Consider the following 27,133-nt stretch of genomic DNA (forward strand, 5'->3'; position numbering starts at 1 on the left):
AGATACCCTCTCCGTTTCTCCTTAATTTTAATAGTAGGTATTAAACCTGTTTATTTCTATTGAAGAGATTTCTAGGTAAATTGGACAATACGACAGAGTGTATAGGAAACTGCCAGTCCCTCTTGGGCACACTTCCTCACAGGGCCAGATTAAGGGACCTAGCTCTCCAGTGCTGATCAGGGAAGATGTGGTTCAGTCAAGCAGATAAAACCCCAGAGCAGAGCACAGACAAGCCAGAGATGCCTAAGGAAGACAGGTGCAGCCCTCCAGCATTTATTTTTACAATCTGTGTATAAAATGTCAGAAAATTGCCAGGGCCCCTTTTACCATAGTAGGTGAAAATAGCCAAAAATGAAATGGTTGTACAGTAAGTTTGCACTTGCCGCGTGGCTATTTTTGGGGGGAGCAATTACCACCAAACATCGAGGTGGCTGTAAGGGCTCCTGCGCTAACCCGGCGGTAACCCCCTGTGGAAATATTTTTTCAATATTTCCACTAATGCTGGAAATGGAACTACCGCTGCCAACCGCGTTGGGCTGGTGGTAGTTCTGGGTGCCAAGTGGCAACCCTTTAGTAAAAGGCTCATAAGGTAGGAAAACTTTGCCTTGGAACAGTGCGAGTTCTGATCCTTTGTGCAGATCCTGGCCCTGGTGAAGATTGTAACTGACTTGCAGGAGGCTTTATTTTCACTATTAAGTTACCACGCCTTGTGAAGTGAACAGGCTTCAGCACATCTGGTTTGAACACATTAATAAACAATTTTGTTTTACTTTTATACTGCTGTTTGGCTGTATTTGCGGAAGCTCTGTGCCTAACTCTTGCTCACACTATCACAGACAGGTCAATTTGATTTTTAATTGCCATCATCTGCTACGTTACTATATTTCTCAATGACAATTTGACATCCCATGGTCATGTAATTACAGCATGAGAACAATTTTCCAAGCCAGTTACTTAGGTGGAAAGTGATTTGCCCGTGTAAATTAGCCATCTGAAAACTGCCCTCCCTCAATTTGACTAAAAGGAAGGTCATCCTTGGACAATATGCCTGCTTTTAGCCACACTGGGAGAAGGTTATTCTGGGGGTATGTTTAGATCTGAGGAGGAACAATACATATGGAGACTGTAGTATATATTAAATCTGTTCCCGAGCTTTTCCAGCTGTATAAGCAGACACAAATAACAACTTTGTGCCCGTGGTGAGTTTTAGGGCAAAGGTATATGTACAATTTAACACTGGGACAAAGTCATCAAGTAAAGAATACCCCTGGACTTTGTCCTAAAATAGATTGTTTGAAAATTGCCTTCTTAAGGATGCATCACACAGCTAGGGAGAAGACACCGCAGCCCACATTAATCTTTTTTTAGCTATTTAGAACTTAGTATAAATAATGATTGTTTGGGATATTTATCAGGCTGACAGTATTTAATATTAGACAACTTTGTAATAAAATCTGACAACTGTGAAGCTGAAAGAGCTTTTGGAGAATTGTGTTCCATCTCAGAACTTTTCCAGCAGTCCGTACTAAGGAGAAAGTAACTTCAGCGTAAGTACTGATGAATAGATGGAAGAATCTTTGTATTCAGCTATATTTAAGAGAGAGAGAGAAAGAAAATGCAACTACTTGTCGTTTTCAATGTACAGATGAATGCCAGGCAGGGCTTTGTTGTGCGATCCAAATGCTAAAGCATTCATTGAATGATAATAGGGAATATTGCCCCCCCCTTTTACAAAGCTGTGTGGCAATGCTGACAAGGGCTGTGTTGGCATTACCGCACCCACAACCACTAGTTCAGCTTTGTAAAGGGGGGGGGGGGCATAGTTTGAACACTGAAACAATCTGTATGTGAAATTGGAAGGTACATAAAGCTCGTAATGGACATAACTTAACTCTTCCTCTCTAAGATCCCCCAATGTGTCTGTCACACATGAACCTTATTCTACCACAACATCACCTTGAATTTGTTCATACCGGAATTGGCAAACACCGATACGTTACCATGTAAGCTACATTGAGCCTGCAAATAGGTGGGAAAATGTGGGATATAAATGTAACAAATAAATCAATAAATACACGGGAGCATTATTGCCAATAGAACTGTGCATAGTAAAATCTATCACTACCACTGTTGAAAGTGGGTTCAAATAATGCTTATGAAAGAGGTCATTTAGGGCTTTGTTTACTAAGCGGAGCTAGAGGCGAGTTAGCATTTTTGTTTTATTTTTATTCATTTAAATTTTACAATCAAGTATATACTTGTACAGAAAGGTATACTATTCAGAAATAGTTCTTAAGTAAATTTAAAAAAAGGAATAAGGGAAATATAATAGTTACTCTCAAGTCCTCTAGATTAGATCCAAGATTAACATAAGTGGGATTATTGTACAAGAAGTGTTATCATTCGCCAGAAAAGAAAACCTGTTCATGATGTAACAAAAAAGAATGTTTATCCATTACAGAGCTCATTAATACTTATGTAAATGACAATATATCATTAACATTCTCTTCACTCCAATGATCTTTTGGCCACAAGAAATTCTGTTAAATGTGAGGGCTCAAAAAATACATATTTTATCGACTGATAACGCACTACACATTTACATGGGTAACGCAGGCAGAAGGTTGCACCAATCTGAAGAACTCCTAATTTAAGCAATAAAAATTGACGTCTTTTTTGAGTTTCTTTTGCTACATCTGGGAAAATATGGAGCTATGGGCGCGTTAGCATTTTTAACGCACATAAATGGTGTACGTCCGTTAAACGCTAACGTGCCCATAGAAACGTATAGGCGCATTAGCGTTTAACACGCCTTAAATTTACAGGTGCGTTAAAAACGCTAACGCACTTTAGTAAACATACCCCTTAGATTGATATTCTCATGGAGTGGCATTTTAGAAACAATGTTCAAATTGGAGATGTCCAGGTTGCAACGTCTCAAATTCCGCTAGTATTTTAGAACAAGATCTGCCAACATAGACCCTGTTCTAAAATTCATGAAGAAATGGACGTTTATGTTCTGGTTACGTGCAGCATGAGCAACCATTTTAGAAAAATAAGGGGCCCTTTTACGAAAAGATTGCTGCGCGGCAACCCGGAACTACCGCTGGCCCAACGTGGCCACTGTCGCTAGTTCTGGCTCAAGCGCGCACCATTTCTGGCATGCCAGAAATATTTTTGGAATTTTTACCGTATTGCTAACTCTGTGGTAATCAGGCAGCGCCACATACAGCATGGTTACCACCAGGTTACCATGGGAACCCTTATCGCCACCACAATGGGCTCTTTAGCTTGGAGAAAAGAAGGCTGAGGGGAGATATGATAGAGGTATTTAAAATACTGAGTGGAGTGGAACGAGTAGACATGCATTGCTTGTTTACTCTTTCCAAAAATACTGGGACTAGGGGGCACGCAATGAAGCTGCAAAGTAGTAAATTTAAAATGAATTGGAGAAAACCTTTCTTCACTCAATGTGTAATTAAACTCTGGAATTTATTGCTGGCGAATGTGGTAAAAGCAGTTAGCTTAGCGGGGTTTGAAAAAGATTTGGCTAGCTTCCTAAAAGAAACGTCCATAAGCCATTATTAAAATGGGAAAGTCCGCTGCTTATTTCTGGGATCAGCAGCATAAAATGTATTGTACTGTTTTGGGATTTTGCCAGGTACCTGTGAGCTGGATTGGTCACCGTTGGAAACAGGATACTAGGCTTGATGGACCTTTGATCTGTCCCATTATGGCAACACTTATGTCTTTATGATTTACAGTGAAGGCTTTATGAAATTTTCCACTGGGTCAAAGTTTATAGCTCTTACAGACTTGTTCTTTCCATTCTCATCTACTAGGAGGCAGGGAGAGATTATTGAGGAACTGAAGCATTTATATCTATTGTTGAAGCAAACTCTGTGAATATGATGTACTGGGATGCTACAGCTAGTCTTGCTCGATGTGGCACATGGGAATGAGAAATGGATATGACTTCTTGCAAAGTGGTGCTTATATTCGTATTGGGAAGAACAGTGGTCTCCCACCTTTTTCATGTAAAGGGCCGCAAAATGGACATGAGAAAGCTCTGGGAGCCACCAAAACGTTTTAGGGTTACAAATGCAATTTTAAATACTAAGTTTGATTCTACAAGGATATATACTTTTTAAAATCACTTTAGTTTGGCTTGTTAACAGTTACAGAAATTATAAATGAGACTCTGTTTCTATGTTACTATTAATCCTTGCCATTCCACATGAGCCCAAAGGAAAGAAATTATTTTTATCCTTAATAGTCCTCTGGATATAAACAGAAAAGAATGTTGGGGGGGGGGGGGGGGGTGGTGGTGGAGGTCTTACAAATATAATATCTTGCATTTTGGGTGGAAAAATCCAATTTAACCCTTTAGTGTCCAATGCTCCCATCAATCTGTTCCCATACGGCTTATTACGGGAGCATTGGACACTAAAGGGTTAATAGTCAAGGACAAGAACTTGACACCGTTAAATAAAAAATGAAATATAGCCTCAATGCTTCACACCAAAACAGAAAGCAATGTTTGCTCATTTGATGGATGTGACCATATGGTTTTTACCTGCCATGATTTTCTCTGTTTCTATGTTACTATTAATCTCCCCATCCCACATGAGCCCAAAGGAAAGAAATGATTGTTATCCTTAATAGTCCTCTGAATATAAAAGGAAAAGAATGTACCGGCTTGGGAGGGAGGGGGGGGAGCTCATATTTATACTGGATTTCCTCAGTGTGTTCAGTGGTAGACAACTGGAGGTTAGTCCAGCAGAGCAGACTGGGGTGAGAGTCATGATAACTTAAAGTCAAGTTGATAGGAGGTGCTCCCAGGGGCATATATATGTTTGCTGATGATGGCTTTTAAAAATTTTTAATGCGTAATACTTCACACACCAAAACAGAAAGCAATGTTTGCTCACCTGATGGATGTGGTCGTTCGGGGCTGAGCTGGAGCAGAGGTTTTGCCGCTACTACAGGTAGAGAAAAGGCCCCGCAAAACTTGGCTGGGTGACGTGTGACTGCATGGTCACATTGATATGCATGCACACGCAAACACGCATGGGGAGAGGTGAGTCGACTGGCATTTGTGTGCATGAGCATCAATGTGACCATGCAGGCACATGTGACCCAACGGAGGAGCTTCACGGGGCCTTTTCTGTACCCGCAGTAGTGGCGGGGGTCGCTGGATATGAGGGCCGCAAAAAATGGACTGTGGGGGCTGCATGTTGGAGACCACTGGGGTAGAAGATCTGACCGTAAGTTATGAGAACTGCTTTAAGAAAGGAAGAGAGATGGATTTCCAGTTAATATGGACAGCTTCCAGGTCATCATGCTGAGCAGTTAATGATAAATTCAGTGGGTATTGGAATTCTTCCATAGATATTTCATCTGATACCTCTCCCTCCCATTTCTTCCTTCTCCCCTCCCAAAGAAGGCTTTAAATTACATGAATGAAAAGGGGTCCCCTACCAAGCAGTACTGACAGCGTCATGAGTCATCAATCAGCTGGTCTCTGCCTTCCTCTCCTGGGTTTCACTGCACTTTTCGGAATGAGCACAGCTGGATAGGAGATCTTATAGGATTGCAGAGAAAAAGAGAATGTGCAGTATACTTTAAAACAGTGATTTGGTTACTTTTAAATGATTTATATTTTAAAGAATAATGGGCTTGATTTTCAGCAGTTGCCATGTAAAGTAACTCACTGGGAGGGGGGGGGGGGTCCTTTTACTAAGCTGCGGTAAAAGGGGACCTGTGCTAGCATCAGCGCATGGTTTTGTTGCACGCTGAGGCCCCCTTTTACTGCAGTGGGTAAAAGGCTGTCTCCTTTTTTCAAAAAGAAATGACAGTGCGGAAAGTGAAACACCGGGTAAGCACTGGCCCTAGAAAAATTGAAAATATTTTTGTAGTGCCGGAAATCACGCATGCTGGGGGTAGGAACTACCGCCGGGCTGCTGTGATAGCCTGGTGGTGGGTCCTGTTTGGTACTTAATAAGCCTGCGGTGAGCTTACTGCCACTTAGTAAAAGGACCCCTGGCAGCAGTGCTTCACTTTATTGCTATACTCGCCACCAGCCAGCCAGTCAAATGGTGCTGCTGAATTATATGTGAAAATAGCAGCGGCATCACCACTTCTGCGCATGTTAGCCCTGCAGTTTTCCTGCCCTAACTTAAGGTGGATGGAAGTTATGGACCAAATTCTATAAATAGTGCAGAAAAAAATAACACGCTAAGCAGTGGCGTTCCTTGGTCGGCTGCCACCCGGGGTGGATCGCCGCTGCCTCCCCCCCCGGTGCAGTGTCATCTGTCCCCCCCCCCCCGAGTGCAGCATGACACCCCTGCAAATGCAGTACGCCCCCCCCCCCGGGGGCAGCATCCCTCCCTGGTGCATCACCTCCAAGCCCCTCCCCCAGATGCATTCTTCTTACCTGCTGGGGTGCTGGGAGCAGCCATGTTGCTTCCCTGCTCCCTCTGCCCTGGAAGAAGAAGTAACAGCAGAAGGAGCAGGGAACCAGCGGAGCCGACAGCTGCGCAGCTGCTCCTTGCACCCCTCCTCTCAGCGTGCACCCGGGGTGGACTGCCCCCACTGCCCTGCCCTCGGTACGCCACTGATGCTAAGCACTATTCTATAAATGATGTTGAAAGTTAGGCGCTGTTTATCACGTATGCTTTGCGCCTAACTTTAGACGTGAGGATTTATATCAAGCAAACCCTGGTGTAAATCCTCATGTCTAAATTAGGTGCAGATCCCCCTTATTCTGTAACTTCATGCTATTCTATAAAGCTGCGCCTAACATTAGGCGCAGTTTTTACAAAATAGCTCCTGGACCCATGACTAAATTTAGGTGCAATCATTTACGCCAACTAAAACCTGGTGTAAATGCCTGCACCTAACTTAGGTGCGGATCAGGTGTATTCTATAACAGCACACGTAGTTGTAGGAATGCCCATGACCCACCTATGCCCCTCCCATGGCCACACCTCATCTACACATTAGAATTTACATGCACAACTTTACAGAATACACTTAGAAAGTTGTGCATATAAATAAATTCTAATTAGTGCTGATAATTGCTCATTATGAACCAACTATCAGCCCTGATTGGCTTGTTAAACAATTTTATTAATTTAGATTTTGCTCACACCTTTTTCAGTAGTAGCTCAAGGTGAGTTACATTCAGGTACTCTAGATATTTTCTCTGTCCCAGGAGGGCTCACAATCTAAGTTTGTACCTGAGGCAATGAAGGGTTAAGTGACTTGGCCAAGATCACAAGGCGCAGCAGTGAGATTTGAACTGGCCACCTCTGGTTGCAAGACTGATGCTCTAATCACTAGGCCACTCCTCCACTAGCAACATTCCATCTAGAATCTCAAATAGTAGCAACATTCCAGAATCTCAAAAAGTGGCAACATTCCATGTAGAATCTTCAATAGCAGCAACATTCCATATATGTGTTTATTTATTTAGATTTTGCTCACCTTTTTCAGTAGTAGCTCAAGGTGAGTTACAGTCAGGTACTCTGGAGAGTTCTCTGTCCCAGGAGGGCTCACAATCTAAGTTTGTACCTGAGGCAATGGAAGGTTAAGTGACTTGCCCAAGATCACAAGGAGCAGTAGAGGGATTTGAACTGACCACCTCTGGATTGCAAGACCGGTGCTCTAACCAGCTTAATAAAATGATCCCTAAGTGTTTCTGTATTAATGGAGAGCAGGTACCATGCATTATTTATTTATTTATTGGGATTTATTAACTGCCTTTATGAAGAGATCCACCCAAGGCGGTGATTTAATCTGAATGTTAACACACGACCGCAATAACCAATAACTGCCACTTTATATTTACAGCTACTGTGTGGTAAAATCCCATATTAAGCTGCAGGAACTGCAAATTTTACCATAGTTTAATAGAAGGACGCTCAAATTCTTTATGCAATGTAGTATGTTTGAAACATGCCTGATGGTTGGTGAGGCAGAAAATTTAGGGGGGATGGGTGGCCAGGAATACACTGCACGAAAAGTTTCCCAGGGAAGAAATACTGTTATTATGGTTCTTAATACCTAACAGCAACTGGGTAAACAGACATGCGGAAATAAAATGGTCTGTCCAAGGTCACAGTGAGATAGAAAGTTAGTGGTAAAGGGGTGACTAAAGGCTTTTTTTTTATTGATGGTGTTTCTGTCCTTCTCAGAGTCATCAATCACTTCTCTACCTGCATGTGAACAAAAGTCTTTATACGTAGCCCATTTTCTTTCATTTTGCTGGCGAGCTGCTGCTTTCAAAAGTTAATCATGATGCACTCCTGCTGTTGTCTGCTTCCTGAGACTGCCAGCCCTCAGCCTTTGTCTATCCTCTAATTAAACGGTTGCAAAAAGAAATCATTTTACTTTTGACTTTTTAAACTTTCAGTGGCCTAGAGAAGGCTGGTGTTAGGACCCAGAATGGAAACAGCAGTGTTGGGATAAAAATAGACTGCTAGAAAGGGGTAAAGTTTGAGCAGAAAACATGACATCAGTCAAACCTCTCTCTCCGCCCAAAGTGATCTGGGATGGATGGAGGTGTAAACTTGAGCCAGATTAGTAAAGAGTTAGAAACACAGTCCCAGTACCCGTCCTAAGGAAACAGCCCGGTCTTAGCTGATTCTAAACGGAGACATTTATGATTTCCAAAAGCAGAACTGACTGAATGAAAGAGGATTCCAAGTTCTAGAACTAAGCAAAAGAAAAGGAAAATTGATGGGTAGGGACCACTTTTTTTTTCACAGAACTGCAGCAGGCTCATTTTGGACATTTCTTCAGAGACTTCACATTTGTGGGACTGTTAAATGCTCTGTATGGTGTTCCATCCTGCTAGCTTAGACCTGTTAACCTGTTTAATGGCAACAGAGAAGAAGGCTGGTGTCTAAAAAGGTCCTGGTATAATAATCTTGGGGTCACTTTTCACCTCTGCTCCAGCACCGAATGCACATTTGGAGAGAAGAAAAGAAAGAGCAGAGAAAAGAACAACCTTGAGACTGACTTTCGGTTTAAGTTTTTGTTTTCACTGAATTTTTGAACCTCACTTGAAGATACCATGGAGAAGTTATCAGTTATGTGTTGGGGGATTTACTTTCTGATTTTGCTTCTTTGCAAATATAAGGTAATGTCTGTGGCATTAATTGTGCCAGCTTGCCTGGATTTAATCTGTGCAGATGTTGGCCTTGGAATACCTCACATTGTCCTATCCTTCTAATGCAGGTGTGGGGAGATGCTACCCGGTTCCCGGATCACCCAAGTAAGGAACTGAGTTTTTGGTACATTAAAGACCCCAGGCTGAAACCTATAGTAGGATGTATATAGAAAGCAATATTCTATTCAGCTGTCTTTGCTCTTGTTTCTTAACAGGGGTGGTGGGAGGATGAGGAAGGAAACGCCATACCCTGTGTACTCAGCATTGTGATCAAAGTTCAGAATCAACGTGTTTCTTATTAGTTTGATTGAGTACAGTATGATTTGAATGCTTTTCAAGAAGCTAGAAAATCATTTATACACTAGTTTAAAGGGTCTGTCCAGAGGCATGATCATTTGCCTACTAATGGACCAATGGAGCTGCAAATTGGGGTTGGGGGTGGGGGGGGGGGGGGGAAAGAAGTGGTCCTGAGATCTACCCTACTGAAAGTGATCTTGGTCTGAGAATTGTGAGATGGGTTTCGACAGAGTCCAAGTTGAAAAGTGATCCAAATGCAGGCATATGTATGAACAGATTCAAACTCTGCTGGGAGAAACCCTTCCCTTGAATCCTTCTCCCCTTCCTGACCCAACCTCCCCATGCCATTTACTTTATTTATCCATGGCATCGTCAGGCAAATTTAGAATCTGTAAAATTAACAGGAAGCTACTGGGTTTTGAAACTTGCAGAGGATTTGGCCAAGTGCAGTAACACGAGACCTTATGATTAAGCGAATGCCATTTGCAGAAGGGGTTTTGTAGAACAGAAAATTCTGATCTGAACACCATCTGTTTTCAATGCAAAAATCTCCCTGGCCCTGTTTTTTTGGGGTGGGGGAAGGAGGGAGGTTGAAAATATAACAGGATACATTTTCATTTTCACAGAAACTGTTTAACCTCAAATCTCAGGGTGGCTGGCGTGTGTGAATGCAAGATGTCATTTTTCTGCACCCTGGGCAGTATTCCTTTCTTTCCCAAGACCATCATGGTTTAAGAATGAGAGAAACACTGTAGGAGGAAATAAGTTGTTGGTGAAATCTTTTAATTGGATTAACTTAATATATTAGGGACTCAAGGTGGGCGCAGAATGTATCCAAGCAAACCAACACAGCAATAAATCACGCCACTTTCTCAATATCAAAGAGAATAGATACCCTGCCCTTGTTTTTTTTTTTTTTTTTTTGCATCGCTCCATTTTTTATATTTTTATGACGTTTATTGCCAGTTATTAACTTTTCATAGAGATGAGCTTTATAGTGTTCAGTCTAACCAAGGAAATGTTTTTAATGCCCCAGAACTGTACCTGGCAAACAGTCTGTGATGTGCTTAGAGAACATTGCTAAAGCATGATACTGCCTTTGAGGTCTGCTAAGAAATGACTTCCTCTAATCTCAGCTAAATGTGATTTATCACAGGTTACTGTGCAGTAAAGAATCAATTTGTCCCACAAGCACAACTTGGGTAGTGTCACCTGCACACAGTAGATTTGGAGAGGACAAGACGCTGAACCTATACTAAATCAAAAAAGCTTGCCCACATTCTAATCCTAAAAGAGGCATGGGAGAAAAAATATGTTTGCCTTATTAGAACCAAGCATCAGATGCATTCATAAAACAGAGATGCTGGTGCTGATATGTTTCAACTACCTGTTTTGTTAGCCTGCGTCATAAGAAAGTTAAAGTCCGTATTAATCTGATCTCAACAATGGGCTGTTTTTCCTTATGAGTTTCAGGCTGTTGATTGAGTTAATGCTAAAAGCCCTGAAATACTCAGGCATAAACCACAACAGTCTGGTGCTCGTGGTTTCTAAGAAAACCAGACAGCCCTAATAATAAGAAAAGCGAAAAATCTCTGTTCATCAAGATTAACAGCATATAAAAAGCTGTTCTGCTCAGCTCAAGTGGCTGCCTCATATGAAACACGCTGTGATAAACTGGTAATGACCCCACACTGTACCACTTTACAGGTTGTAACAAAATAGTATCGGTAGATTGAGTCATCTGGAAGTTAACGCTGCTGTAATTTACTACATTTCTTGCATACTGCTAGGACGTTTGTATTGGTTCTGGAGACAACTGGATTTTGTGTAGGTAGTTTCACAGCTGAGAAAAGACTATGGTTTGGAGAACTCGCACACAATATATTTGGATTATTCTTGCTAGATGATGCTAGAAGAAGACCATATGGACTATCTAGTCTGCCCATCCAAACCAACGGCTAAGCTCTGAAATCCCTTCCTGTCTCTTAGAGATCCTATCTATGGCCCACGCTTTCCTGTAAACTGTCCTTGTCTCCACTGTCATTTTGTGGCTGTGGTCTTCAACGGTCTAATTTTCAAGAAAAAAGAAATTTTTTGAGGAGAGATTCTCTTCCTCAGTCTCTGAAATGAGCTTCTTTCCATTGAACTGCACTGATGAGCCTTATAGTCCTAACAAGAGAGCTCAGAATGTTCAGTTGTTTCAAGGACACAAGGCCCCTATGTCGATGGCACGTAGCTTTGTTGAAAATAAAGATCATTCCAACTTAGTTTCACATTAATAACGAATTTGACAAAGAAATTGCAAAGAAAGAACCAAAAATACAAAAAATGTGCAAACCATGCTTGACTGACACCTAATTCAAACTCATCATCTCAATGAAGGAAATCTGAAGGAGGGCCTGGCCTCCTAACCTCTTCGGGTTTTTAAGAACTCTACTGGAGATTTTGCGGGATATTGCTAGTTTTTCCTGGAGACTCGGATGTAAGAGATGGAATTCCAGGGGGAAAAAAAATCTTGGAAATTTCAAGAGAATGCAGCCTGGCCTGGAGAAACCATGCTAGAGGTTCCAGTAAAATGCTGGTAATCCAGAGACTCCCTAGTTGGGTAATGAAAGATGGTTGAGCTCAGCTCACCATGCCTTGCTTTTACTGAGCTGCTCTATATCCCGTCAACAGTTTAGGAAGCAGCAGGGAGAAAGACGGAGGAAAGCCAACATTTCAAGTTCTACAACAGAACCAACAAGTTGCACCATGGTTTGTTTTTCTACAATAGTTTTCTTCCCTCAGGGCAAACTATGGTTTTGTCAGTGGTGTTGGTCTATTCCCTTTCACAGCAATTAAAACAAAAATTAATTTGCTGGCTGGCAAAAACTAGATTGAGAGAAATGCCTGTTTTCAGTTGGGCTCCAGAGGTACAGGGTGATTAAAGATACTTGTTTAATGCCACCCCGAGAGGCTACTTCTAAAATGAATGATAGAAGACCTTCTCTCCTCTAACTACTGAACCGTTTCTCTTCATTACGCTTGAACTGTACAGTCTGAACAGTACTCTAAGCATTTGGATATTTCAAAGAGAACATTTTACTGACATCTAGTGAATAATTAGAAATGCATTTCAACAAAAAGTAGACCTTGTTATCATCATTACAAAAATCCTATCTTCTTTTGGGGTTTACCACTATAATGTTGGTTGCTACTGCTATATAGCCCAAGGGGTGACCTATTTTTGGCTGAAGAAAATAAATTAGCCATCATATACTTACTTCTACAATTAAAAAAAATATAAACATGTTTATTTAGGGACCCTTTTACTAAATCGTGTTAAGCTCCTAGACCCCAATGCTCAAAACTCCAGCGCTATTCCGAATAGTGCTGTAAAAATACCACCAGAACAGCGCAGAACAACGCCCTATTGCTCAATGCTAATGAGATGCAAATATATACATGCTCATAGCATCAAGCATTAGGGAGTTCGGCAGGAGGACTGTGCTTTGCCGCAGAAGGATTGTGCTTGGCACGTGTGCAGAAGAGTACTGCGGTAAGCTAAGCTCCTGGGTGCATGTGCCTGGTAAAACCCAAATGCAAAGCACACATTGGTGTCTGTTTTCTGCGGCTTAAATATAAGCTTTTTTTTTTTTTTTTAGCTTGGACATTTATATTTAGACTCAGGAAACAGACGCCAATGAGTGCTTTCACTGGTCATTTAAAATAATTTTCTTTTTTAGCATGGATGCTTTAAATTTAGATGCAGGAAACAGACGCCAATGTATGCTTTCGCGTGGGGCTGCTGTTTCTCATGACCAGTGCTTAAGGGCTTGCACAGGCTTTCCTCTGCCTCCAAAAGCAATCAAAACCAGCATATTTGCCAGAAATAATCATGAGAGCAGCATGAGAATCATGGGAAATCCTCTCTTCCAACACCCTAATGCCTGCTCCGACATGGCGCTATTTTTTTGGAGCGGTAAGAAACGTTTGTATTGGATGCTGTTTTCTGAGCATTGGGGAGGAATGCAAAATGACCTCATTAACATTAGCTTGACTACATATGCATACTATCTGCACTAGTGCCTGGTGCGCTTGTTGTTTCCCACGCTACACCCCTCTAAACATTTTGTGCAGGTAAAAAGCAGGCGTTAGTATGGTGCTAATGGCCTTTATTGCTTGCATTTACTTTTGAGCATCGGGGCATTATAGCACAGTATACCATGGAGTAAACAACTGCACATTAACCTCCTGATTCTATTTATGGCACTGAGATTTTGGCGTCGAGATTTGCGGTGATCGTTGATTCATGTGAAAATTAATTAGCTTAGAAGCCAATTACAATTAATCGATGTTCATCAGTTATTCCAGTTAATTAGCAATAATTGAAATCTGCACATGCATCTCCCCACATCCTATTCTATAACTCTGCACACCTAAATCTCCCAGTGTGCAACTCAAAAGGGAGTGTGGCCATGGGAGTGGCACAGGTGTTCCTAAAAGTTGCGAGTGAGTTAATAGAATAGCCCCATTTTCAAGCCAAAATGCCTGGAGTTGGGCGCTGGCATTTATACCAGGTTTTAGCTGGCATAAAGATCAGCGCCCAACCTTAGGCATGGAAATGGGCTCTAATCACTGTTCTATAGATGGTGCTCAGCTCGTTAATTACCAAACATCATCCATGCAACTCTCTGTCCTTGCCTTGCCCCCAATTCTATAAATGGTGCTGAGGTTTTGGCAGTGGAAAAAATCGGCACAGAGCACTATTCCATACACAGGAAAAATCTGTGACCTACATACTGGTAAGTGTGACTTCTGTGGTAAGTAAATTAATGGAAACACTTTTAAAACAGAGAATAGTAAAGTTTTTGGAATCCAATGGATTACAGAATCTGAGACAATATGGTTTCTCTAGAGGCAGATCTTGTCAGACAAATCTGATTCATTTCTTTGATTGGGTGACCAGAGAGCTAGATCAAGGGAGAGTGCTAGATGTGGTGCATTTAGATTTTAGCAAAGCCTTTGACATGGTTCTGCATAGACGACTAGTAAATAAACTGAGTGCTCTCGGTATGGGCCCTAAAGTGACTGGGTTAGGAACTGGTTGAATGGAAGGCAACAGAGGGTAGTGGTAAATGGAGCTTATTCTGAGGAAAAGGATGTCACCAGTGGTGTGCTGCAAGGTTCGGTTCTTGGCCCAGTTATTGTTAACATTTTTGTATGTTGATATTGCTGAAGGGCTGTCTAGTAAGGTTTGCCTGTTTGCAGATGATACCAAAATCTGCAATAGGGTAGACACCCCTGATGGTATGGATAACATGAGGAAGGACTTAGCGAAGCTAGAGGAATGGTTTGGAATTTGGCAGCTTAGATTTAATGCTAAAAAAATGCAAGGTCATGCAGTTGAGCTGCAAAAACCGTAGGGAACGATATAGTTTAGTGAGTGAAGAACTCTTTTTGCACAAAAGAGGAGTGGGACTTGGGTGTGATCGTATGTGATGATCTTAAGGTGGCCAAACAGGTAGAAAAGGCAATGGCAAAAGCTAGAAGGATGCTTGGGTGCATAGGGAGAGGAAAGACCAGTAGGAGAAAGGAGGTGATGATGATGCCCCTGTATAAGACTCTGGGGAAACCTCATTTAGATTATTGTATACAATTCTGGAGACTGCACCTTGAAAAAGATATAAACAAGGTGGAGTTGGTCCACAGGACGGCTACTAAAATGGTCAGTAGTCTTCATCATAAAGCGTATGGGGGCAGGCTTAAAGATCTCAGTATCAGGCTCGTTTTCGAAAGAGAAGGACACCCATCTTTCGACACAAATCGGAAGATGGGCGTCATTCTCACAGGGTATAATCGGTATAATCAAAAGCTGATTTGGAGCGTCCCCAACTGCTTTCCGTAGCAGGGATGACCAAAGTTCACGGGGGCATGTCGGAGGCATAGCGAAGGCGGGACTTGGGCGTGCCTAACACATGGACTTCATAATGGAAACAAAAAAGGGCGTCCCTGATGAGCACTTGGACGACTTTACCTGGTCCTGTTTTTCTTATGACCAAGCCACAAAAATGTGCCCAAACTGATCAGATGACCACTGGAGAGAATTGGAGATGACCTCCCCTTACTCCCCCAGTGGTCACTAACCCCCTCCCACCCTAAAAAAAATCTTTAAAAATATTTTGTGCCAGTCTCAAATGTCATATTCAGGTCCATCACAGCAGTAGGCAGGTCCCTGGAACAGATTTTAGTGGGTGCAGTACACTTCAGGCAGGCGGACCCAGGCCCACCCCCCCCTACCCTTTTACACTTGTGGTGGTAGATGGGAGCCCTCCAAAACCCACCAGAAACCCATTGTACCCACATCTAGGTGCCCCCCTTTACCCATAAGGGCTATGGTAGTGATGTACAGTTGTGGGGAGTGGGTTTTGGGGGGGTTGGGGGGCTCAGCACACATGGTAAGGGAGCTATGTACCTGGGAACAATTTGTGAAGTCCACTGCAGTGCCCCCTAGGGTGCCCGGTTGGTGTCCTGGCATGTGAGAGGGGACCAGTGCACTAGAAATGCTGGCTCCTCCCACAACCAAATGGCTTGGATTTGGCCGTTTTTGAGATGGCCGTCCTCGGTTTCCATTGTAGGTGAAAACCGAGGCCAGCCATCTCTAAGGTCGGCAATCTCAAAATTTCAGTCGACCTAAATGTTGAGATTTGGCCGGCCCCGACCGTATTATCAAAAGAAAAGATGGACGCCCATCTTGTTTCGATAATATGGGATGCCCCGCCCCTTCGCTGGGGTGCCCGTGAAGATGGGCGCCCAGTTCGATTATGCCCCTCTATGTTACTATGTACTTATTCCAAGCTCTTTTGAATTCAGATACTGTTTTCATCTCCACCACTTCCAGTGGAAGGCCGTTCCACGAATTCACCACCCTTTCTCTGAAGAAGTATTTCCTCAGGTTATTTCTGAGTCTATGTCCTTTGACCTTCATCCTATGCCTCGTCATTCCATTCAATTGAAAGAGACTCACCTCTGTGTGTTTATACCGCATAGGCATTTAAATGTCTCAATCATATTTCCTCTCTCCCTTCTTTCTTCCAAAGTATACATAGAGGGACCTAATCGAAAGGGACACCCAAGTTTTCCTGAGGATGTCCTCGCAAAACGTCCCGATGGAGGGGCGGGGAAACCCGTATTATCAAAACAAGATGGATGTCCATCTTTCGTTTCGATAATATGGTCTGGGATGCCCAAATCCTGAAATTTAGGTTGGCCTTAGAGATGGTCGTCCCTAGACTTGGTCGTTTCTGATTTTCGGCAATAATGGAGCTGGGTATGACATTTGAGGCTGGCATAGAGGCTGGAAAAAAATGTTAAAAAATTTTTTTTGGGTGGGAGGGGGTTGGTGACCACTGGGGGAGTAAGGGGAGGTGATCCCCGATTCCCTCCGGTGGTCATCTGGTCAGTTTGGGCATCTTTTCGAGGCTTGGTTGTGAACAAAAAGGGACCAAGTAAAGTCGGCCAAATGCTCGTCAGGGACGCCCTTCTTTTTTCCATTATCAACCGAGGATGGCCATCTCTTAACCACGCCTTCGTCCCGCCTTCGGTACACTGCCAACACGCCCCCTTGAACTTTGGCTGTCCCCGCGGCGGAAAGCAGTTGAGGCCGGCCAAAATCGGCTTTTGATTATGCCGATTTGGCCGGCCCTGAGAGCAGGATGCCCATCTCCTGATTTGTGTAGGAAGATGGGCGCCCTTCTCTTTCGAAAATGAGCTGGATAGTAATATAGTAGATGACGGCAGATAAAGTCCTTACGGTCCATCCAGTCAGCCCGACAAGATAAACTCATTTTACATGGTATGTGATACTTTATATGTATACCTGAGTTTGATTTGTCCTTGCCATTCTCAGGGCACAGACCATAGAAGTCTGCCCAGCACTCTTCTTGTACTACAAGTTCTGAAGCTAACATCGAAGCCCCTTAAAACCTAAACTCCAGTCACGATCAGGGCACAGATTGTAGAACTCTGCCCAGTCTGCCCAGCACTGGTTTTGCTTCCCTTGCATCCTCCTTGATGTGACAAAAAAAACCTCACACACAGAACTTTACCACATCCTGAAGTAGTAGTACTCCTGTCAACACGGCTTTACTGGACAGGAAAATATTGTGTACGGATGGCATTTACAAATCTTCACACTAATGTACCCAAAGAAAAAGCAGGTACAAAGTACCCATAGCAAGTTTTAAAGCAAATGTTCCTCCAATTACAGTGAAAGTATGCCTGTAAAGTCCAAGGGTAAAAAGTACACATGGACTTTGGTCCAAAGCACAATTTGAAAATTTCCTCCTCAGTTTATTAGATAAAAATCTGAATAAGGGACATACCAAGTCTTCAGAAAACTAGCAGCAGTTTCACTGGACCGCTGCTCAAACCATACTTTTTTTCCTTCATCAAATCAGAGGCTCCTTGATCTTTCTTGGCTCTGGGCTCATATCAGCTCTCTGGCATAGATAACTATCATTGGCCCAAGAAGCAATAAACTCACTTTTCTGCCTCTTTCTGGCTAAGATTCAAGTATGTAGCCTGAATTATGAACCAAAGAGGGTCCTTTCCTGGCTTTTTGGCCACCACTGAGAGACCATACAATATGGTGGGTCAAAGTTCTGCCACCTGATTCCACAAGCAAAATAATGTTTATATCCATTGCCCAAAACTATGTGCTAAAAATAACCCCACATCAAAGAAACAAAACAAAAATAAAACAAACATAAATCTCAGCTAAATCAGACTCTACAGATCTTTATCCTTATTTGCTCTGCCCATTCAACAAACTCTTAGTGACTTCTTGCAAATCTTTGTTATTCAAGTAATAACCTTAAAAACCCTTCTCACATAAGCATAGGACCTTTATTCTTGATACAAAATTTTTCGCAGGTGGTCTGTGAATGTCCTGGCAACAGGAATAATTGCAGCTTAGTGCATAAGGAAAAGATACAGGGAGGAAGATGCCTGCTGAAGCAAACTCACATCATCTTCCACGGGAAACAGTTCATCACAATCTCGAAGGAACCTACATACACAAGCAAGCCTGTTAACAAAACACTGATGCACTGCAAGAAACTTCCAATGCTGTTCTAAAGTGTGACACAATTCAGACATCTTCCTAATGTTGTTATAACAGCTCAGCAATCTTCTGGATATTATAGGATCTCTAAGGAAGTGATAGGAAGAATAGATGGCATGGATGGGCAGACTGGATAGCAGGGGCGTAGCCAGACAACAGATTTTGGGTGGGCCTAGGCAAGAATTGGGTGGGCACCAAGTGTTCTCCCCCCCCCCCCCCCCCCCAAAAAAAAAAATGATCTCAGCTGGTGGGAAAATGCTTCTTTCCACCTTGGCAGCAGGCATGCACTGAAAACTGAGCATGCGCAGGAGCTTGGGATTCCCACCAGTTACCACTAAACATGTGCTACTTTTGGGTGGGCCTGAGCCATAAATGGGTGGGCTATGGCCCACCCAAGCCCACCTGTGGCTACGCCACTGCTGGATAGGCCATGTGGTCTTTATCTGCCTACATTTTTCTGTTTTTCTATGTTCACGCATAACCTGCAGTAGAAAATACTAGGAATGCCTCTAATAGGTGCTGTATTAAATTTGCAGCAACTGTGGTGTAAAGTCCAGCATTAAGCTGCGGTAACTGAAAATTTTACTGCGGCTTAGTAACAGGACCCCTTAATGGCCAGCATTTTAAATAGATTAGTAATGCTTAGTGAGCAGGACCAGATTTGTTTTGGTGCCCATCGGCTAAGCTGGAGAGCAAGGGAGGTCCCCAGGGAGACCTGTGTGTCTCTGAGGTGCCCCTTTCAAGTGGTAGTGGTGCATGGGCCTAAGCAAATAGGAGCAAACTTTTCTTTAATCTGTCCACTTTACCCATTTACCTCTCCTGCTGCAGTACTGGAGATTCCTCCCCATCACTCGATCCCCCTCCCTTCATCCTCTGGGCCTATCCCAGGATTTCTTCAGGATGGCTTTTCCCTCCACCACCTTCACTGTCTTAAATATCACACTCTACATATCAGGAAAGCAGTCTGAAATAATCATATTTCTTTTCTTAACATTCATTTTGACCATTGCATACAATATAAGCTCTGTTTAGTATATTACTGGCGCTAAATTATGAAGGCTTCATTTATCAAGGACTGTTCCCCCCCTTCTGCATGTGTATGTTTTTTGTTCTGACCTGATTGGGGAAGGAGAGGAGGGGTTGAGGTTTCAAAAGCCGGTCGCCAATGTTCTAGGTTAGACCAAAAGGGTGTCCTCCCCTACAGTTTGTTGGTTAACTTTTATTTCGGCACGCCTATTGAACATTTCGTGGCTTGGCCTTCTGCATCTGAAAAAGCAGAATTGATTTGGAGAACTTGCACATGACAGAGGAGATCAATCAAAAGCAAAATGATGCGGAAAGCTGTGATGTGGATATGATGATGGGCATGTTTGCTATGCTATCCGGATCTTGCAGAGATTCATCTTGTGGCGCTTAATGTTTCTAGAACCCTCCTGGGTGTCCTTGGAACACAGATCCATCTTCGTTTTCATAAACTATCACTTACGGCGAGGAAGAATAACATGAGTTCTGAGGGTAATTGTAGTATGTTAACATTGTGGATAATGCTAGCATGATGACTTCAAACTACTCAAGTGATAAGTTCAGTAGATGAGCTCTTGGTGAATAATAAGCTAAGTTTAAGTGTGTGTTGTTCTACTACTACTGACTCTTATTCCTGCGGTGGTTTCATTGCTGCCACTTAGCATGGATTACTTTATAGCACATTTGGCTACGTAATTGTTCAAGAGCTCTGTGCAAGCTAACAATGAAAAATTCTAGTTTTTTTTTTTTAATTTAACTGAGCCTCTTTCTTTTTCTTCTCCTGTTTGATATATCTGACGGTTTTAGTGTGTGTAGTACAAATTCTCCTTTGTAATGTGGCTCCTCCACTGGCTTGATGCGTTCATTGCTTCCAGCATCAACTAATTGATGTCTACGGTATAAAAACCTTGTTATTGTGCAATGACCAAGTCATTTCCAGCACATCGATCCCAGCATCAAGCAGTGAGAAGTAAATGAGATTGCTTACAAAATCATGGCTGTTAGCAATAACCGAGGAAGACACAGAGAAAAAGTGGACCTGTGTGGTGAAATCTATTTTGTAGTTTCTGGTGCCTTTCCTGGGTTTCACATACAACTCATACCCAAGTGTTGCTATAGTATAACATATTTATTAGGATTTATAAATATGTACATATTTATTATGATTTATTTACCACCATTTTGAAGGAATTCACTCAAGGCAGTGTACAATAAGAATAAATCAAACATAAGCAATAGACAATTACAGCAGTAAAAATATTCAAACAACAAAGTTTGGCATAGTATACTACTTAAAATATAAAAAAACAACATCTGCTATAACATGCCAATGGGCGTAGCCAGACCTTACAGTTTGAGGGGGCCAGAGCCCGAGGTTGGGGGCACATTTTGAGTGCCGCCCCGCCACCACCTCCCCACTGTCACGCCTCGCCTCACCCCCCCCTGCCACCACCGCCTCGCACCTTTTCACACCCCCTCGCCTCCTCGCACCCCCTCACCTCGCAAATACCTTTGCTGGTAGGGGTCCCCAACCCCCACCAGCCAAAGCCTTTTTCAGTGCCGTCTCCAGCGCAGCCGCGTTCCTGCCCTGCTCTTCTTGCTCCTCCTGTCCTGTACAGGTTGAGGTGAGGCACTGTGATTTGAATTCAGGGGGGCCCGGCACCACAGTCCCCTCCACCCGCCCCCCTCCATTCATCACCGGGCCGGGCCCCCCTGAATTCAAATCATAGCACCTCACCTCAACCTTGCTCTGTGTGAAAGAAGCGCAGCAGCAGCAGTCTGCAGATTGCCTCCCTTCGGGCCTTCTCTCCCTGTTTCCCGCCCTTGTCTGATGTAACTTGCACGAGGGCAGGACACAGGGAGGGAAGGCCCGAAGGGGGCGATCTGCAGACTGCCGCTGCTGCGCTTCTTTCACACAGAGCGAGGTCAAGGTGAGGCGCTATGATTTGAATTCAGGGGGGCCCGGCCCGATGGTGGACGGAGGGGGCGGATGGAGGGGGGGGGGCGGCGATGGCAGGGGTGGGGCCCTGGGGGCGGCCTTGCCCCAGTCTCTCGGCGGCCCTGCCTTTCCCATCCAGCAACTCTCCTCTTTCTCTCCCCATCCTTGCAGTGTCTCCCCTCTTTCTTTCTGCATCCTTCCATCCAGCGTCTCCTCTTTCTCCCCACCCTTCCATCCAGCGTCTTCCTTCTTTCTCTCCCCATCCATCCACCCATCTACCCTCTCTGCTGATCCTTCATTTTAATGTCTCTCTCTCCCTCCTCCTTCTATCCAGTGTCTATCTCTACCCTTTTCTGTTCAGTGTCCCTTCTCTCTCCACATCCTTCCAGTCTCTCCCCTTTCTTTCTGCATCCTTTCATCCTTCTCCCCTCTTTCTCTCCTTATCCTTCCATTCAGCGTCTTTCTCTCCCCATCCTTCCATCCGTCTTCCCTCTTTCTCTCCCCATCCTTCCATCCATCTACCCCCGTCTCCCTGTCCTTCCATCCAGTGTCTCTCTCCCTCTCTCCCCTTCTTTCCATCCAGTGTCTCTCTCTACCCTTTTATATTCATCATTTCCCCCCTCTTTCTCCCCATCCTTCAATGTCTCTTCTGTTTCTCTCCCTACCCTTCCTTTCAGCGTCTTCTCTCTTTCTGATCTCTGCCAGGATCCCCCCCCCCCTGTTCTCCTCATCCTTATCACCAACAGCTTCTCTCTTTCTCCCCTCCTTCTCTCCCCACTCTCTCTATTTTACCTCCTGCCTCCTGCTCCTCCTTCCACTCAATCTTCGTTTCCTGGCCACTGCTGCTTCTTCTGTTGAGCGCAGCGGTCGCGACAAAAAAAAAAAGAGCTAACAAACAAAAACATTTTTTTAAAAAGCAAGCGTGGCACCACAGGCAGCCTTCAGGCATTGGCTGTTGGCTCTGCAGCCACTCCTCTCTCCTCTTTTTGTCCCCGGAGGAGCGCAGCGTAGCAGGAAGTTGATCTCAATTTCCTGCTCCAGGGGCAGTGACGTGAGAGGAGAGAGGAGCGGCTGCAGAGACGACAGCCAACGCCTGAAGGCTGCCTGCAGTGCCGCGCTTGCTTTTTAAATTTTTTTTTGTTTGTTAGCTCTTTTTTTTTGTCGCGGCTGCTGCTGCTCAACAGGAGAAGCAGCAGTGGCCGGAAATGGAAGAGGGAGCTAGTGCCACGTGTTTCAGCGGGAGACTTTCCTGCTTTGGCAGGAGTGCGGGAGATGACCCAACAAAGCGGGAGTCTCCCGCTGAATGCAGGAGACTTGGCAGGTCTGCCTTTTTGAAGAAATTCACCCAAGGCAGTGTTCAGTAAGAATAAGACTGACATAGGCAATACATAGTAAATGTGATCGCACAGAAAGCTTCATACTCTCCAGAACTTATTTTGAAATAAATCCCATCAGGATCCTACTTCTTCTTTTATGTTCCTATTTAATTACAGCAGAGACATTGTTAGTTGTTTATTGTTATTTGCTAGATCGCTTAATCTGGCACACAGATCAAAGTGGTTTACAAAATTAAAAACAAAAGACATAAAAAGAACTCCAAACTTCATGTCTGCTCCTCCCTCGGCGAACATTACAGCGGCATTTACATGATATACACGCTTTTACTCTCATCAACGGAATTTTTAAAGACCAGCTTATGTTTGATTTGAAAGACATATAGCCAAGGATAGATGTGATTGTCATATATATACGCATCAAGACTTTTGAGGCAGGCACGTGCATGCCGAAACATGGTACCATGTCAAAAGTCATCTTAAATAAACATCTTTAATGCTACATTGTGAGTCCATGGTCTGTTTTGAAGAGCCTGATCTAGTTCCCACTCCTTGTTTATTAAATGAGTACATATGCAGAACAGGGCCGCTGAGAGACACAGCCAGTCCTAGGGCATGACCGCCCCACCCACCTGGGATGATGCCGCACTGTATGCCTACCGCCCCCCCCCACACTGTGGGCACTCCACACTTTCAGGCCCCACCTCCGAGCCCCACCCCCTTACCTTTCTGCATCTGCTCCAGTGCTCCTCCCTCAGTCTGTCGTCTCCTGCTCCTGTGTGCCGGGACCCGGGTTATCATGTTAACACAATCATTCTGGCACCCAGGAACAGGAGAGAGATAAACCTGAAAGCATGCAGGCAGAAAGAAGTGTCTGCTCCTCCCTCGAAACCTTGCTGGTGCCGGGCCCCCCCCTTGGAGGCTGGGCCCAGTGAATCGTCCCCTGCCCCCCCCCCCACCTCAGCAGCCCTGATGCGGAGTACGCTCACACATTGACACATGCTTTGGAATACATCGACATTTGTGTACTATTGAGGCTGGAACTGGGTACCTATTTTATTTATTTATTTATTTATTTAATTTATTTGGATTTTGTTCATACCTTTTTCAGTAGTAGCTGAAGGTGAGTTACATTCAGGTACACTGGGGGGTAGATGCACTAAGGTCCTCGGAAGAGCCGTTCCCTTACCGATTCCATAGCGAATCGGTAGGGAACGGCCATGCATCAAGGAAAGGGAATGTAGCTCACTTGCATTCTCTATTCCCTCGGAAACCAGTCAGACAGTCGGCCGATCGAGCATGCGCAGAGCAGCCAAGCGTTATGCTGGCTGCTCTGCGCATGCCAAAGACGTCCAAAAAGGACGTCCAAAAAGGACGCCCCTGACGAGCACTTGTCAGAGCCGCGGGCCGGAGCGGAAGAAGGGGGTGGATTGCGGTTGACCATGCAGACCCTCCTCCCGGGGAACGCGCGGCTCTGGGGGCGATGGGGGGGTGAGAGTTGCTCTAAATGACCACCGCCGGCATCGGGATGTGCAAGGACATAAAAAAAAAACAACTTTTCAGACGTCCCTTTCGATTATGCCCCCTCCAGGTCTCTCTCAGCCAATCACAGCGCATTTAGCTGACACCGGTGACAGCTAAACGCGCTGTTTTTGGCTGAGAGAGACCTGGAGGAGGGGCATAATCGAAAGAGACGTCCAAATAGTTTTTTGATTTGGACATCATCGTAGAAGACCATCACAAAAAAAAGATCTGGGGAAAAACGTCCAAGTGCTCATCAGGGCCGTCTTTTTTTTAAATGTTTCGATGAAGGACGTCCATGTTAGGCACTTTAGAAGGACGGCCCTGACGAGCACTTGGACGTGGCTAGGCAGTGAAGGACGTCCATAAAGGACGGCCCTGATGAGCACTTGGACGTTTTTTTCCCTGAATTTTTTTTTGTTACATTTATAGAAGTTTTGAAATCCCGCACAGTCCCAACAAGAGGTACAGACCTCCCGTTAGATTTTCCACGGTTAAGCAATCGGAAAACGGTAGTGCATCTCATAACAATACGATTTCTACACATTATAATACTATTTGCTCATCTGCATTCCGTTTTCGTTAGCTGCTACCATAATCGGAAAATGGCTCAGAGAAGCATTTAGTGCATGCCACGGTTTACTACTTGCTCGTTAATGGCTCGTTTAGTGCATCTGGCCCTGGGTATTATAAAGGTACAGAGATGCCTATATTAGCTTTATGAAATAGACTTCAAATATGCACCTCTATGAACAACTCACACAGATGTCCTGTTATAAAATCATGCCGGTAGATTGCATTTTCAAATTCTTGCATGCACCTTCCCAGCAAAAATGTAAAAGCAGGTTCAAGGGACTTGTAATTAAACTTTGGAATTTATTGCCAGAGAATGTATTAAAAGCAGTTAGCTTAGCAGGGGTTTAAAAATGGTTTGGCTAGCTTCCTAAAAGAAATGTCCATAAGCCATTGTTAAAATGGGCTTGGGGAAAATCCACTGCTTATTTCTAGGATAAGCAGCATAAAATGTATTGTTCTGTTTTGGAAGCTTGCCAGGTACTTGTAACCTGGGTTGGCCACTGTTGGAAACAGGGTGCTGGGCTTGATGGACCTTTGGCCTATACCAGTATAGCAATACTTATGTACTTAAGATGAAGCCAAAGCATGTGTATATTTTCCCTTTGAAAATTACTGCAAAGCCAGAGGTAAAAAGTATGTATGGTCTCTATCTCAGTGTGAATAGTCTGAAAACCAACTCCTGTCCTTTGTAATTTGGGATATTGTGATGCCATTTGCCGTTTCACCATTACTATGTTGGAGAAGGATGTTAGGTGGTATCAAAAAGTTGTTTCCACTATCTTTGGTTAGTTCTGACATCGACCTGGTAAAGGCATCACAACCTAAAATAAGTGTCATTGATACAGGACTTCCCCCAATAAGAACAATTTTTACTGAATAAAGACCTAAATGTTTCCAGGACTAGTCAATCCTGTTGCAAGAATTCTGCACCGTGCAATAGAGGAACTGGGAAGCAGGATAACAGCAGGAGTGCTATAATTAGGATACTTTCTATACAAAGGAAGGATCTCACCACTGTTTAATAATTCCCCTAGAGTCAAATATAAACTATGTCAATGCAAGAACCTGTAAAACATTTTTAAATCTACATCACTGCTATGGAGTTGCATGTTTGCAGAAAATACATTTTCCTGAGCTTCATCTTCTGTTGATGGTATCTTTGACCCTTGCGTGTGAAGACTTTGAAGTGTCTGTACCGAACCATCAGATAAGTGGAATTTCATTTTTGTTTGCATTTTCTTCCCAGGGTTCCAGATTCTGACCTCGGCTTCTCATTACTGGCCTCTGGGTGTGGTGAATGGAATTCATGAATTTCGTGACCTATTTACAGACAGATCAGGTCATAACAATGAGAATAATATAAGTATGTGTGTCAGATAGAAAGCTACTAGTCTATGCAACACTCGTGGGGTCAGATGTGTCATGGAGCTTTCTTCCACTCTGAGTCTGTGGGAACAAGAGTGTTATTCTACATTGATGTTCTTGATATTTTAAACACACCGACAATTTGATGGTCTTTTGAGATTCAAATTACTTTGATTTCAAACTCAGTTTGGGACGTATCATCACATCATTTGTGGCACAACCTCTGCTCACACAAAGATACATTTGGGGCAATTCTTTAACTTGGAACCTTGATATAGGTGCCACAAACGGGACATGCTTAGTGCCAATTTTAATAATGGCTATCCTACCATTCTAGGTGTGCCCACTTACAGCAGGTCAATGGTTGGTATGAGCTGGTGTACCTAAGGGGTCCTATAACCAAGCTGTAGTAAAAAGGACCCTGTGGTAGTGGCAGGGGCTATTTTGCCGGTCGCCAGGGCCCTTTTTACCGCAGTGGGTATAAAGCCCCTAAAAAAGACATGGCTATGTGGTAAGACTATTCTTAAAAGAACAGCAAAAAAGTAGCGAGATCAACATGACACTTCCAAGACACCGTGGAGGTGAGTAATCAAAATGCTTTATTAAATGAATGTTAAAAGACTCGACACGGAGCCATGTTTCGGCAAAAGAACGCCTGCTTCAGGAGTCTGTTTGTTGTGTAAGCCAATGAATGGAACACCATAAGCAAGGCAGCCAAATCAAACCTTTAGACAGATGAATGCGCCAAGCATAAGCTTAAAAAACAATCAAAACTGGAACAGAAATTAACTGCAATGGTG

The 27,133-nt window shown here is 43.7% G+C and overlaps 1 protein-coding gene across 3 annotated transcripts in view; it reads left to right on the forward strand.

Moving 5' to 3' along the window:
* The first annotated feature begins 8,606 nt into the window (after positions 1-8,606).
* The window catches only part of ADGRD1 (adhesion G protein-coupled receptor D1), a 428,743-nt gene continuing 410,216 nt past the window's right edge, over positions 8,607-27,133 (forward strand). For 2 of the 3 annotated variants that reach the window (XM_030219506.1, XM_030219507.1), the window contains exons 1-3: positions 8,607-9,145; positions 9,244-9,280; positions 26,215-26,307. In XM_030219506.1, coding sequence (XP_030075366.1) covers positions 9,080-9,145; positions 9,244-9,280; positions 26,215-26,307 — 196 coding nt within the window. In that variant the 5' untranslated portion in view covers positions 8,607-9,079. Of the gene's footprint in view, positions 9,146-9,243; positions 9,281-26,214; positions 26,332-27,133 lie in introns of all 3 variants that reach the window. The other variant, XM_030219508.1, reaches the window with a different exon arrangement.

Source organism: Microcaecilia unicolor, chromosome 11 (genome assembly GCF_901765095.1).
Source record: "Microcaecilia unicolor chromosome 11, aMicUni1.1, whole genome shotgun sequence".
NCBI classification, from domain to species: Eukaryota; Metazoa; Chordata; class Amphibia; order Gymnophiona; family Siphonopidae; genus Microcaecilia; species Microcaecilia unicolor.